The following is a 13502-nucleotide window of genomic DNA, read 5'->3' on the forward strand; positions in this document are numbered from 1 at the left end:
TAATTAAGAGTAATACGGTTATTCTTGTTATTACCGCTAAATAATTCAGACGTTTTTGCGCTCTACACAGAACATATTGCTAAGAAAAAAAAAAAGTATTGATTACCCCGTGCATGCTCTGCTAGTACAAACAAACTTCTCATGTAGGTGGCATTTTTAATTTTAGCAACCGTCTGTTACTGTTTCTTATTTGCTGTTGCTATTATTAAACTTTGACATGATATTGCATTGTACTCCCGAATACACAAAGAATTAATTAGCGAACGTCACCAGCAGTCGTATTCTATTCATTTGGTATAAATGCGCATAGGTCTCAGATTATTTTGTTAAATCTGCCTAACACAGCGTTATGCTAAGAGCCCTCTAGGTGATGTTATCGTGTCTGATACTTCACATGATTTTGTAATGTAAAACCTGGAAAGAAGGATTTTACCGAACACATTTCTCACTTCATTAAGGATCACTCTGTATGAACTGGGTGCACACTGGCACACAAATGAACATAGAGAGTCTATTTTCAGACATTTTTCACTGAACGCTCTTTACATAATTGCATTTATAAAACGCAGAGGAGCCATTGGCCTCCTAAGGGAAAAACAGTAAGAACACAAACGTGTCGGATTTGAATTAGATAAACCATTTTGTTTTAAGTGGTCCTTAATTGTTTCTTTTTTTGGTAGAAAAGAGATACAATTCTAATTTGACCTGTGAGCTAATTGGGTTCAACTTTTCCTTCTGTCGGGTAGCCTAACCATATTCTGTACGGACCGAAGAAAGAACGAAACCTTCACGGGCTAAAAACAAGTATCTATAAATTGTGCAGAGCATTCTTTTTAGCACGTTTTGTCGCCAATGTAAAATTGACTGAGAACAGTTGTGGAAAATATAGCCATTCGGAAAGGATAATATAAGCTAACTAAATCAATTGTCCATTTAGGTTGTAAGCCATTTCACGATGTTTCTTAAAGGCTTCATTTTGTTCCTTTCTAGTCGAAAAATCGAAAAAAAAAAGTTGATTCCACCGTCGACTGGTAGTTAATGTATATAGTCAAGCAGGTATATGATGCATCATTTTTTTTTGTTTTGACATATTTAGTTGCGTAAATAGATGATCGTCTATAGACTATCCGTTACACTACCCCAAAATCTTAGACAAATAATCCAAGGTAAACTCGAGTTGTTATGTTCTAAATGACCCCCAGTAAGTTTCCTTTTTAAATGAGAATCGTCTGCGTCGATAAACAACAGAAAACAATGACTATTACCTTTAAATCTGTTTGCGCCATAGTAAAATTGTGAGAAAGGTAAATCTTTTGAAAATTATCAATAATTGCATTTTTTTTTTCCCGATTTACAAATACTTCCAAAGACTTAATTTGATAGAGTACCATCTTCGGTCAATATTGCGATTTGCTTTGTGGGACCCTTAAAACGTCCTGTGTGCTGAATAATTTGCTCAAAGTCTACGAAAGTGACTTTACGGATGTTTCTCGGTCGAACTTTTTTTTTTCGGTCTACCGAGCTATTGTTGACTTTTCTACGCAATACTTCATAGAACAAAATTCTTTTTTCTTTCTATATATATATATATATATATAGCTACTGCATCGCCTGCAAAAGGCGTTGCTAATGTGTGCGTCCAATTATTAAAACGGCAATAATAGTAGTAGTAGTAGTAGAGATGTGTGACTATCACATACTCAGCTCGAGAGCTGCTGTCGTTCTGCTGACTGAGTGATAAATGCCAAAAAGAGGGGCTGTCACAATGACTGGACATTTCTGGGCCATTTTGTTCTCTTGAATGGACATACCGAGTGATCAACCAATTTAGAAATATTTACATATTACAATAGAATTTACAAATTATAAATATGTGATTCTATTGCTCTACTGCCAAAACGTATCGAGTACTTATAGGCTCGTTTTCTAATGTACTACTCTAGCCCTCTCCGCCCATAACATCAAACGCATTGTTGCCCGCCACACTATGAAGCAGACGCTTCCAGTTTTGCTATATACTGCTCCAGTCTCTTCTGTTATTGTTGTTATTATTATTATTCTTATAATTTTACCGTCTGTAAGAGTAGCATTCTACAGTTGTCAGCGGAAAAACTAACCAACAATCAAATACGGAGTACGTCACATCCTTTGCGAACGATTTTAAGGTTTTTACCAGAATCTCTTCGTTTTCAATGCTCTTCTTTTGTTCGCTACTTCTCCTTGATCCGTAGTCAATAAATTTTCCCCTTGGAAAAGCGCTTCCCTTTTATTGCCAAGCTCGATACACCCTTTCCAAAACAGTGCAGCCCATCCCGTTGCAGTCGCCCATGCGACCAGTTCACAGAACGCGAGTCGCCCCGTGTAAGAGAGGGTGCTCCTCTCGGCTTTTGTTTTGGTCTGGTTGCCCTAGCAACCGTCTTTTCGGCCTACCAAGCTCGTTACTTGCCGCTGACCGATCTGTAGCTCTGAGCCGCTGTTCGCTGTTGTAGGCTGGATCACTACCGAGCGCTGGGAGAAGTCCTTCCCGTTGCTGTTAGCTCCGGCTAGCGTTGATATCACCGTTGCTCCCTAGTTCCCGTCGCTACGGACTGTGTGAGGCGCATTGTGCTGCTGCTGCTGTAGTAACTATTGTTGTTGTTGTTGTTGTTGTGTTTTGTACATGTGTTGTTCTTATGAGTCGTCGCTGTGCGTTGCTTGTGGTCGTTGATATGATTAAGGTACTAGTAGCAGCAGTAGCAGGCGCGAGAATAAAAGAAGCTTCAGTAGTTTCAGCATAGGGGAGGCCTGTCCTGTCTAGGGAGAGAGTGTTCTGGATTGGCACAATAAGAAAATATCAGGACAGTGAGCGGTGCGGCAGTCCTGCCAGCAGAAAATCTAGCCACAGTCTGCCCCCTGCCTGAAGTCGTTTCGCTGCTTGACTCGTGCCTGGTGACGATTAGCCGTACTGCATAGAGGCTACTAGAATGTGCGTAGCCGGTAAAACGCTGGCGTAGGAAAGCGCCAGAAAGAGCAGTTCGCTCTCGATTGGATTTTGGGTCTAGGATGGAATGGTACATCATCTAGAGGTACCATAGGCTTCACTGTCTATTCTAATGAAGGCACGCCAGAAGCATTCACTGCCCGACTGTTCTCTCAACTGAATCTCTTTATATGTTAAGCAATGCATAGGCTGTCGCTGAAGGATAAAAAAGTTTACTAGCAGTCGTTGATGGTATTTTTATTAGCACGGTATGGATGACAGTAGTGGCGATCGATCTCGTTTTGATATCTCTATCGTGATGATAGTTGTCTTGATGACCGGCTGCATTTCCCACTAGAGTCTGTCTTCAAATCAAATTTGAACGTACCTATCAGAGTGTACAGTGAATCTATCGTGTTTTTCAAAGAACAACTACTCCATGTACGAATACGTTGTAGTTCAGTGGTTGTGTTTTGTCGAGCGCTGTTTTCGATTTTTGCCAATATCTAGTGTCGGATCCCCTTTTCGAAGCACATCTTGTTGACGGAGCGATCATCGGCTAAGTGCGCAGTGCAAGTGCTGGTGCGGTTATCACATCGGCGTACTCGTCGCCTGCTAGCGCCCGTCGGCTAGCCTGACATTCATTCCATGGTGCATTCTGCTGGCCTCGGTGCATCATTGCCGGTCTCCTAGACTACCATAAAACCATCACCATTAGTCGTCCATGCCTAACAACGTCGCAGGGCAAAGGGTCGTTATTGTGGCCGCAGACAACGAACGCCTCAGCTGCCACAGAAACAACAGCAACGAAGAGTAGTACAGGAAACACAGAAGTGACACCAACGCCATCATCATCACCATCATTACCGTCCAACATCGTACTGGTTGTGACTATTCTAACTCTCGTCATCACCATCATCACAATCATCATCATCATAATCATCACTATCATCACTACTATCACCATCATCATCACCGCCGGCATCGACATCAACAACTACGCCGGTATAAACACTGACATAATAAGCAGGTTACTCCGATTAGTAGGCCTCGACAGCAGGAACCGTCCTTGGAAACTGTTACCTTGGTAAGTTTTGCTGCGGTGTGAAGGGATGCAGCACTTGGTACCATATAGGCAGAAGGATGCTTCTTAGTATTATTATATGGGAATCATGACACACGCATACTATAAGGCTCTCTTGCTAAGCATAGCTAATGCTGGTTTTAGTGCAATAGATCTCTTTCATTGGAAAACGTTTTAACAGCAAGAGCAGGACGAGGGGCGCGAGCTGAGCCAAATTCGTTTCAACATTAGCGTGAAGCGCAAAGTTCTGCAATAATGAACCACTATGAGAGTGCGTGAATATATATTTAAGTGGCAGATTACGGACGAACTACAGTAAATTCAAGCGCGAAGACAAAATTTTCGGCTCACGTGTGTGGTGCGTGCCATCTATACGAAATATGGATACACTGGTAATTTGTCTATACGACCAACAAACTTTATTGCTATATTGATTTTATGTGGAGAAGCTGTACACTGAAGCTCGGCAATTCCGGATAGCCTGGGACTTAGCATGAATCCTGTGCTCTGAAAGGTTTATTCAACAAATACTTGAGTTTTACATCTGTTAGGCTTTGCTTTACACGGCTGCCGGATCGTCCTATCTAAAAGCAAAATATATACTCGCCTGGTCTCGATTCTGGGCCACCTCACATGTTCCTGAGTTTAGTAGGCGAACGCTTTACGTGCATCATCAAGTGAGCTGAAAACGTTACCTACTTGTATATTCCGAGACTTGTAAGGAAATGGACGTCACTCACGATATTCACGACCCCATCGAACTTACGTATGCAGAATGTTATATTATAAATGATGCCCAAAAAAAATATGTGGTAATCTTTTGAAGGAATGTTTCTGCTAAATCACTCTTTTGTTGTTTATGGTTCTGTTAATTACTCATTTTGAGCAAATATTTGTGGCTGTCAGTTACGATTGACTGTTTTGATTATACCATTATTATTATTAGTTGCAGCAAAAAACAAGTACCTTAAAGTAATCGCGCGAATGATGCATTACTAGTACGGACTTGTTATTAACATTTGTTTACAGTAGTATTAGTCGAACGTGCAGCAGATCTAAATTAATTTATCTCATTAAAGCGCAACACTATGGGCAGAGTTGCGAACCCATAGTAAAGGACTCAGTCTTAACTTTAAGTCAGTTAACAGCGCAACTTACAAAATAAGTTTAATATATTTCATAAATTACCGATTCTGTTAAGACACATTTCATATGCATTATCATTCGTACGAAGTAATATAATTAGATAAAGGCAAAGCATATTTTCATATACTAAGATCTCTTAGTCATCAGTCAATATGATGTAATATAGCTCCATTCACAGGTTACAAGCATTACCCAAAGCTTAGCGAAGGGCCACGTTTAAACATTTATCGATTGCATATATATCACATAATGCTTGAGCAGATACCATTACATGCCTGCTCAAAAAATAACAGGTACGCCTGGTAGTCGTCAGCGTTCTTATAACACTTCCAATTCACTGGGAAGCGTCACTGTTAGAAGGGTATCGAGGAAAGGACACTAAGTTTGAGAAGAGTCTAATTTGAGACGATTATAATAGACGTTCTCTGACTCTTCTGTGAAAGAGTACACCCTGATGTTAAACGGGAATAATCTGGAAATTATTTACAAGTGTTACCATTTTCGTGTAATACGTATTCAATAAGTACCTGTTCTTAAACGGTTGTCATGGTTTTATATTTCATGTTGCGTGAAGTGCTATTGTTCTAAACGCACATTATTAACTCCTTGGAATTTAAAATGTCCAAGAGACAGAACCCCGTTGTTAAGACAAAAATTATCTCTTGTGACTCCTACCGTTAGAAAAGAGGGTTTAACCGTTTCTTGTACACATTCACCTGTCGCTTTTTGATTGGCACTCCCTAAAAGCCCTTTTCCAAAATACGCTTTCGGGCGAATTTATTTTTTATTTATCGTATAGGTCTTAAAGAAAATATTACGGCATCGGTGTTTCTCTGGACGTCTCAGATAAAAGCCGTCGAAGCTATGAACCGATATCATAATACCGGAACGTTAAAAACGTTGGGACGGTTGTTTAGAGCGTCCCTGAAAGTAATACAGTTGATTCATTTGTGAATTATTTCAGTAAACATTTGTGGAAATATCGTCTGCTGGTATAAAGCTCAATATATCAGTCACACCAAAACATATCAGGCAGCGAAAGGGTACCACTCTGCGATAACTAGGAACCAATTACTGTCACATACAGTTATCCTAGTGAATATGTGAATAATCGAGTATCTAATGAAGAAGCGGCAGGGTACATCGCATAGTCAACCATAACAAAAGCACTTATAAAAGAATATCTAACCACTTTCGTGCGCCATCATTATCCTGATACATCTTGATGGCGTGGTCTGCTGTACAAGCTCGCTGAATTCGTTCACCCGATCCGTTGATAACAATCCTACGACCCTTTTTTCACCATCTAATAACAACCTCACAGAAACGTCCGTTGTGACAGTACCAATTGTGTCCCTGCGTGTGAACCCCCCTGTTCCGCTTGGTGAATAACATCTGCGCGCTGAAATCCCAAACTCCCTCACCTCCCACGAACCACGGACGCACCTCTGGCCCCAAAATTGCTAACTTCAACGGATCGGCTTAGCATTCACGCCTAACCTTTTGGCGGACGCTTGTTTTTGAGCGCGCCAACAGAACATTGTTTGTGCCAGCAGCGAAAAACGATTTCCCGGTGTCTCTTAATCTGGCTGAACGCGTGCGCATAAGGGGTTTCAGAGCTGGAGTTGTATGTAGAGGGATTTTGATGCAAATGGGGACAGTTACCGAGCATGAAGCCGTTATCTGTCGGGCTAGAGTTGATGAGTACCATCTGATAGACAGATGAAAGGTTGCGGAAGACTGCCAACAAAGAGAGTAACGAATTCAACTTCAAAATAAAAGCCTTTGATGATGTGAAATCTTTGATAACGCAAAGTTACTGCATTTAGTTACGGGTGAAATGTAGAACTCGTAATTTGTGCAATGTTCAAATGTTGAGCTAGAACACGTAATATTGGTGTTATTTCATTGTTAAACCTAGACATTATTATTATTGCTACCATTATTCTTTTATAACTTGACAAAGCGATCGCCTTGGCTACAGATCGCCGTTAGCCCGCGCATCATAATTTAAATCAGTACCAACTGTACAATCTCGTTTATCCCTGCGTGCGTTCGTTCGTTCGTTTCAATATTATAGACGGGATCCATTGCTGTGTATACCTCTGAATATACTTTCGCGCTAAAATGGCGAGATCCGGTCCTCTACGCTGTTCTATTTTCTATGTGGTCAAAAGGGGGAACATTCACTGTACATGCCTGCCTACGGCGTCGCATAGAAGGGTAGCTCAGGTTGCCAGGAGTCGCGACAAGGATATCAGGCTATGCTGCTATGAGTGTTGCTCGGAGATGAAACTCAGAAGGACCGACCACTTCAGCAGCAGCGATCAATTCAGAAAGGACGGGTTGCATCCGAAAACGAGGAGCATACAGGAATCGCAGCGAACAATTTAAACTACCAGCAGGAATAACGTGTCCCCTATGCCTTTCATATCGGTTGAAATGCATATTGCCATGACACAGTACGCAGTTCAATGAGAAACCGGGCCTTGTAGAAAGGTAGGACTGGAAGGCAACTGACTAAAATTGAAAGATTACTCATTGATTCATATGGTATACACAGTTCGGCCGCATCCTTTTGTTAACAGAGCTCTTAATTAACTTATGTGACGCATATATTTAGCAAAATATGAAGACATGACGTTTTATAGGGAGTTTCTTTTCATATTCCCCACACATTTTCTACATGCGTAGGTATATTTGTTATATTTATGGGTAATTCTATGGGATATTGAAGAAATTCCTTGCATTACTCTAACCTCACAGATACATACACTTCATAGCTGCCCTGCTAGATGTACTCGCTTGTGTCATACTAGCACTACTTTCCTTCAAATAAATATAAGCTTATTATAATTGACTCCTTTCAGCTGATCCCGAAATGTATGCAGATTAATAACAACCGAATGGGCAAAAGATCGTTGCAAAAATAGAAGTGGATTGGCACCTACCAACCAGAACTGTGCTACGTTAGATGCACTGTTAGGAGAAATGTTAGCCCTCTGTTTTATAAATCTATCGCCATTTTTGTAATGAATCACATTTGACCTAAAAATATTTTACCAAAACAAGCCATTCAGCTAAATTTTTTTACTGTCAGTATTTACTGCAAAAAGTTGGCATTGTTTCGAGTCTACAAAATTAGCCATACACAATCAATAAATATGTTTGTGTATACAGATCTATCTTCTGTTAATGGACCGCAAGACACTCAGGGAATTTTGTGTTTGAAGCAGCTACCCTAACTTATCATCGCTTCAGAAGGTTGGCGATCCCTTCTAGCATAAAAAAGCGCTGTGTGTCTACATTCCGGTTTCGATCTAAATTACTCTTAGCTAATTGTCCCTAGCTCTAGTAGAAGCAAACACGTTAACACTGCACCATCATGAGATCAAACATTTCTCAACAGAAATAGACCAACCTTCCTATCTGTCTGATTTATTCGCGAAGAGTAATTTTTTATTTTCTGTTGTGCCTTGCCTTGTCTCTGGCTTTCTTTCAGAAAATGATGAATGGGGTGGCCGCAGGTACTGGTGGGGGTGTCCCGCCAATGGCCGAGGCGGATGCCCCTACGGGGGCCACGCCAACGGTTCAAATCACTACCGACGAGCAAGGCAACTCCACGTACTTCCTCACGACAACAACTTCGGCCCAGCAGGCTGGTCAGTTTACGGCGTCTGCTAGTGGCGCTGTGCCAGCGACAGCTACTCAAGCCTTTGTTTACTGCACGAGCAACCCCGCTGCGGCCGGAGGCGCGGCGGACACCGTGTTCGCGACGACAGGAGGGACGACATTCTATGCAACTACAGCTGAAGGTCAACCCGTGGCGTTCGGGACACCAGCCGAAGCGACAGTTATCGATGGACGTACTTTGGTCGAAGAGGGAAGCCCTGTCGAGGGAGCGCAAACGGCGTCGATTCGTGATATGGACATCATCCACGTGCAATGGCTTATTGACAACTATGAAACAGCTGAGGGAGTCAGTTTGCCGAGGTCGACCCTGTACAACCACTACCTGAGGCACTGCGCCGAGAACAATCTCGATCCGGTGAACGCGGCTAGTTTTGGCAAACTAATTCGAAGCGTGTTTCTTGGCCTAAGAACGAGACGCTTAGGAACGAGGGGTAACTCCAAGTACCACTATTACGGCATTCGCGTAAAGCCTACATCGCCGTTAGCGGCACTTCTTAATGAGGACTCGGATTCAAACCCACCGCCACCACCAGTGCTAACTAAGTCAAAGTCGACAGCGGTCAAACGAACCGCGGACGGTACGCCCGCTAATTCACCAGAAGTGAAACCTAAGGTTGAAGAAGTGACCGATGCCAATCTCGCCGAGATTAGTTTGCAAGGAAGCAAAAGCTTCTTGGGAGACCCCTCACAAGCGTTGCCCTCACAGCTAATGATGGTTTTGATGTCTGGCGAAGGCGAGTTTATGGACGAGAAGGAAGCGTACAATTTCACTTTAAACTACCGTGAATACTGTGAGGCGTTGCTCGACCTTGTTGTCAACCTGCAATTCCAAAAAGTATCCTGCCTTTGGCAGCATTTCTTTTATACAAATCCAGCGAACGCTGAAGAAGAAAAGAAGAAAGAGCATTTGCATCGAGTTCTTACCTCACCTAGTGTGCTGTCCTTTCTACGGACAACGGACACACAGTTCTACCAGAACCTCGTGCATGTTCTTATACCAGACGTGCTTCGGCCTGTACCTGGGGCTTTGACCCAAGCAATTCGAAATTTCGCCAAAAATACGGAACAGTGGCTAAATTTCGCTATGCAGGGCTGTCCCGAAGACGCTAAAAAGATCAAATTGTCCATCGCCAACTCGTTCGCGCAGACGCTACGCCGGTACACATCCCTAAATCATTTAGCGCAGGCAGCTCGTGCGGTGCTACAAAACGCATTTCAGATCCAGCAGATGCTCTCCGACCTGAACAAAATTGACTTCCGCAACGTCCAAGAGCAAGCGTCCTGGGTTTGCGAATGTGATCCTACCCTAGTCAAACACTTCGAGCAGGATTTCAAGCGACAGCTTGAGAGCCAAGCAGGACTAACTGAATGGGCTCAATGGCTTGAGCAGGCTGTTGACCGTGTTCTCGAGAACTCTATCGACATTGTCAAGTCCTCACGGAAATTCCTTCTAACTTGGTCCTTCTATTCGTCGATGGTCATCCGCGATTTGACGTTACGTTCTGCATCGTCGTTTGGCTCGTTCCATCTAATTCGGTTGCTATTTGATGAGTATATGTTCTACCTTATCGAACAAAAAGTGGCTCAGGCATTGGAGAAAGCGCCAATCTCATTAAATGAAGACCTCACTCAGGGTGACCTCAGTATGTACGACCCTACCCAATATGAGGTAGTCTTACCAGATGGTTGCGAAGTCGGCAAAGATGGACAGAGCTGAAAATGTATACGAACAGACTGTTATACAACTGATCTCCAATTTTAAAAACAACTAAAACGTTGAAACCAATGAGTCAAAATACAGGAAATAACGAAGATTAGTGCGTTAGCTATAAAGCCATAGCTGATGAGTAGAAAATTCCTACATAATGGTTTGTATATAATTGAGAAGGCGAAGAAAGGTTAAGCGGGGAAAGTGCAAAAGAACTTTACTGTCGTGTAGTAAGTATTTGTAAGATTAACAAACCCAGACCCATCAAGTGTTTTAAGGGATTAATGCCAACTGTTTTGACGATTGTAGGATGGTTAAATAAAACTTAGGGCAGAAGTGAGCATGATCACAGCTGGGAATTATTTCTACTCCATAAGCTTTTGGCAAGCACGCTATGGATTTTCGTTGGAGTTACATGTCGGGTTCTCATATCCTTACGTTAACTAAAAATTGTGCTTAACGTGTAATTGTTTCTACAAGAGGCAGTATATAGCGGATGAGTTTGCACATTTTTATTTTTTTGTGATCTTTAGCTTCGCTCTGCGTCCAGAGGCTCTTTCACTTTTTGGATCGCTTACCGGTGAATCAAAAAACTAAAAAAGGCTTATTCTTTAGAGAATTTTTAGGTTTGTGCTAAAAAAAAACTGTCCATCTGAAATTTATAGCAACTATGTTCGTAACAACCTTACCTCTCCAAATCGGAAGCAAAATATTTGAACTGTATCATTTTCAGGTCTATATATTAGGGAGCATAATGATATTCTGAATGATATGAATATTTAAAAATACTACATCGGTTAAAAGCAAAAGGTTAAAAAAACTACATTTATTTTACTCAGTTCTTGCCGTACATGTCCTAACTTGTGCTTATCGACAGAACGGAGCGAAATGATTACCCAAAAGTACTCTAATAAATAACAAAGACAGTTACGTGAAGGCCATCGCCTCTAACGATCTCAAAGGAAGGGAGAGTGCAGAGTTCGCTAAAAAGTGGTAGAAGATAAGCCCGCCAAGAAATTTAGAACGATAAAGTAGTATTACTGTTAATATAACTGGCTGAAATATAAAAATGCGGAGCATGGTGACAACAGCAGTGCATCAGCTTCGTACCGAATGAAAGACTCAATCGGTGCATAAGGGCCTTTATTATTTTCGTGTCTTATAAAATTAACCTGCGAAATGTTGTGCCAATAACCAGAGGTGGCATACGACAGCAACGAGGGCAACCGCATTTTATTAAAACGACAGGCAGCAAACATGTCAGGAAAACTGACATGTAAAATCGCCAATCGTATCATTTTATCTTAGCATGTAACATGCCCCAAATAGGAATGAAAGTAAACGCACCATTATTTTGTTATCTGTTATAAAAAGCTCTGCACCGTATTTTGTGATCATTTCCTTTTGAGTTATTGTTGAATTACCCATGATGTTTAATCGCCCTTCAAACTAGGTGTAAACAAGCAAAAAAGAGGCCAAGAACGTGTAATCTAAAAAAATGAAGATAACAAAAAACAAGGGGGAAAACGAACGTTGTAGAAGATTATATTATACATTGACATACGTGCATAAATAGAAGCAGTTTTATTTTTATTTTAGTTTAAATAAAGGACTTTGAGGGAGGAAAATATGTATAATGGCAGCCTTCTAGTGATAAGTTTATCTAACTAATTTAATGAAATTTTGTATTTAGAAATTGCTTCGAATTCGCGTGATTCGATAATTTACACAGTTTAAAATCTTGAATGCGTTTGTTTGTTTACATAGCTATTGCATTACGAAGCTGTCTTTATCAATAAGTGTATATAATACTCCAATTCTCGTTAGCTTGGGTGGTGCTAAAAATACGCTTAGTCGGTGGAAAACATTTGAGAAAATTTATTAGCAGTATCAATTTTTGGATTTCTTTACGTATTCAAGTTCAAAAATCGCGTTCCATGGAATAAGAAAAGCCATAACAAAAGCATAAGGAAAAATTTGTAAGTGTAGGATCAAGGAGTATTGTTATCCTGTTCATCTAATTTCTGTTACGTCGAATCATGATTTGCTTTGATTCCCCATAAGCAGTTAAGTCTAATTAACGAAATGGTAAACATCATTTAATTATTATTCTGATCATTTTTTTGGTGCTAGTTGAAACTCTTTATGTAACTCTAGATGGTAGACACAATATATACATATATATACGACATAAGCACAGGTCGGCTTTTTATAGTCGTTGATGCTGCTAGGTAAATCCAGGTCTTGTAGACACAAATTATATAATATAATTATATTATAAATAATTTTACAAACATCATTTACGGTATATACTGTACAATCGGGCGTCATGAAAAATAAAAACGAAAAATCTTATGCGCCTATACTAAACCCGTGAGCTACGAGTAGGCAAAAAGTTAATAAGGTTTTTACACTCTGTAAATAGAATACTAATGAAAGATAAAATCAATGCTCTGACTCCATCTGGAGTATTGAGACTAATAAAGTAGTGCAAAATTTGTCTGCATAAGGTGGTGCATCAGGACCGAGTAGTTTGACACACAGGGTTGTTCGAACGTGCCTTCTTAGGACGAAAAGCATACAGCAGAGAAAATATAAGGATAAAAAACGGATATTCACATAATTTAGAAAAAGAAAATATTAGGTGTCATTCTTCAAATATTAGATATATGACTTAGTTTTGTGATAGTGCGTTATTTTAGCTTTTAGGAACAGTTCTAAAATTCGTATACGGAAATGTACAATTAGGTTTGGAGTCGAGTAAGACAAAAGAATACAGTAAACAAGTAAGTTCGCTATAAGTCGGACAAAAAAGTGGTTTATTTTGCCGTTCAAGAGGCATTTGTCTTAATCGTGCGTCGAATGTACGTCCTTTTTATGTTTAGTTCATTCGATATGCTATAATAGTAATA

General features: G+C 40.7%; 1 protein-coding gene across 4 annotated transcripts; it reads left to right on the forward strand.

Moving 5' to 3' along the window:
* The first annotated feature begins 3810 nt into the window (after nucleotides 1-3810).
* On the forward strand, nucleotides 3811-12960 carry LOC111262227 (transcription factor RFX3). 4 transcript variants are annotated; one of them, XR_015311869.1, is made up of 3 exons: nucleotides 3811-4046; nucleotides 7270-7688; nucleotides 8060-8142. XR_015311869.1 is itself a non-coding variant. In XM_086969011.1 (3 exons), exon 3 carries the CDS (start codon nucleotides 8695-8697, stop codon nucleotides 10597-10599), a length of 1905 nt encoding a protein of 634 aa, XP_086825137.1. In that variant the 5' UTR covers nucleotides 3811-4046; nucleotides 7270-7688; nucleotides 8692-8694; the 3' UTR covers nucleotides 10600-12960. The 4 variants fall into 4 exon arrangements, 3 of the variants coding, with proteins under 3 accessions (XP_086825137.1, XP_086825138.1, XP_022692059.1); XM_086969011.1 differs by lacking the exon at nucleotides 8060-8142 and adding an exon at nucleotides 8692-12960; XM_086969012.1 differs by lacking the exon at nucleotides 8060-8142 and adding an exon at nucleotides 8692-12960 and having other exon boundaries at nucleotides 7367-7688.
* Nucleotides 12961-13502: the final 542 nt, after the last annotated feature.

Source organism: Varroa jacobsoni, unplaced genomic scaffold (genome assembly GCF_002532875.2).
Source record: "Varroa jacobsoni isolate VJ856 unplaced genomic scaffold, vjacob_1.0 scaffold_641, whole genome shotgun sequence".
In the NCBI taxonomy this organism is placed as follows: Eukaryota; Metazoa; Arthropoda; class Arachnida; order Mesostigmata; family Varroidae; genus Varroa; species Varroa jacobsoni.

What these genes read in the sequence shown, in the direction of transcription:
- LOC111262227 (XM_086969011.1), top strand. Translation starts at nt 8,695, where the DNA reads ATGATGAATGGGGTGGCCGCAGGTACTGGTGGGGGTGTCCCGCCAATG.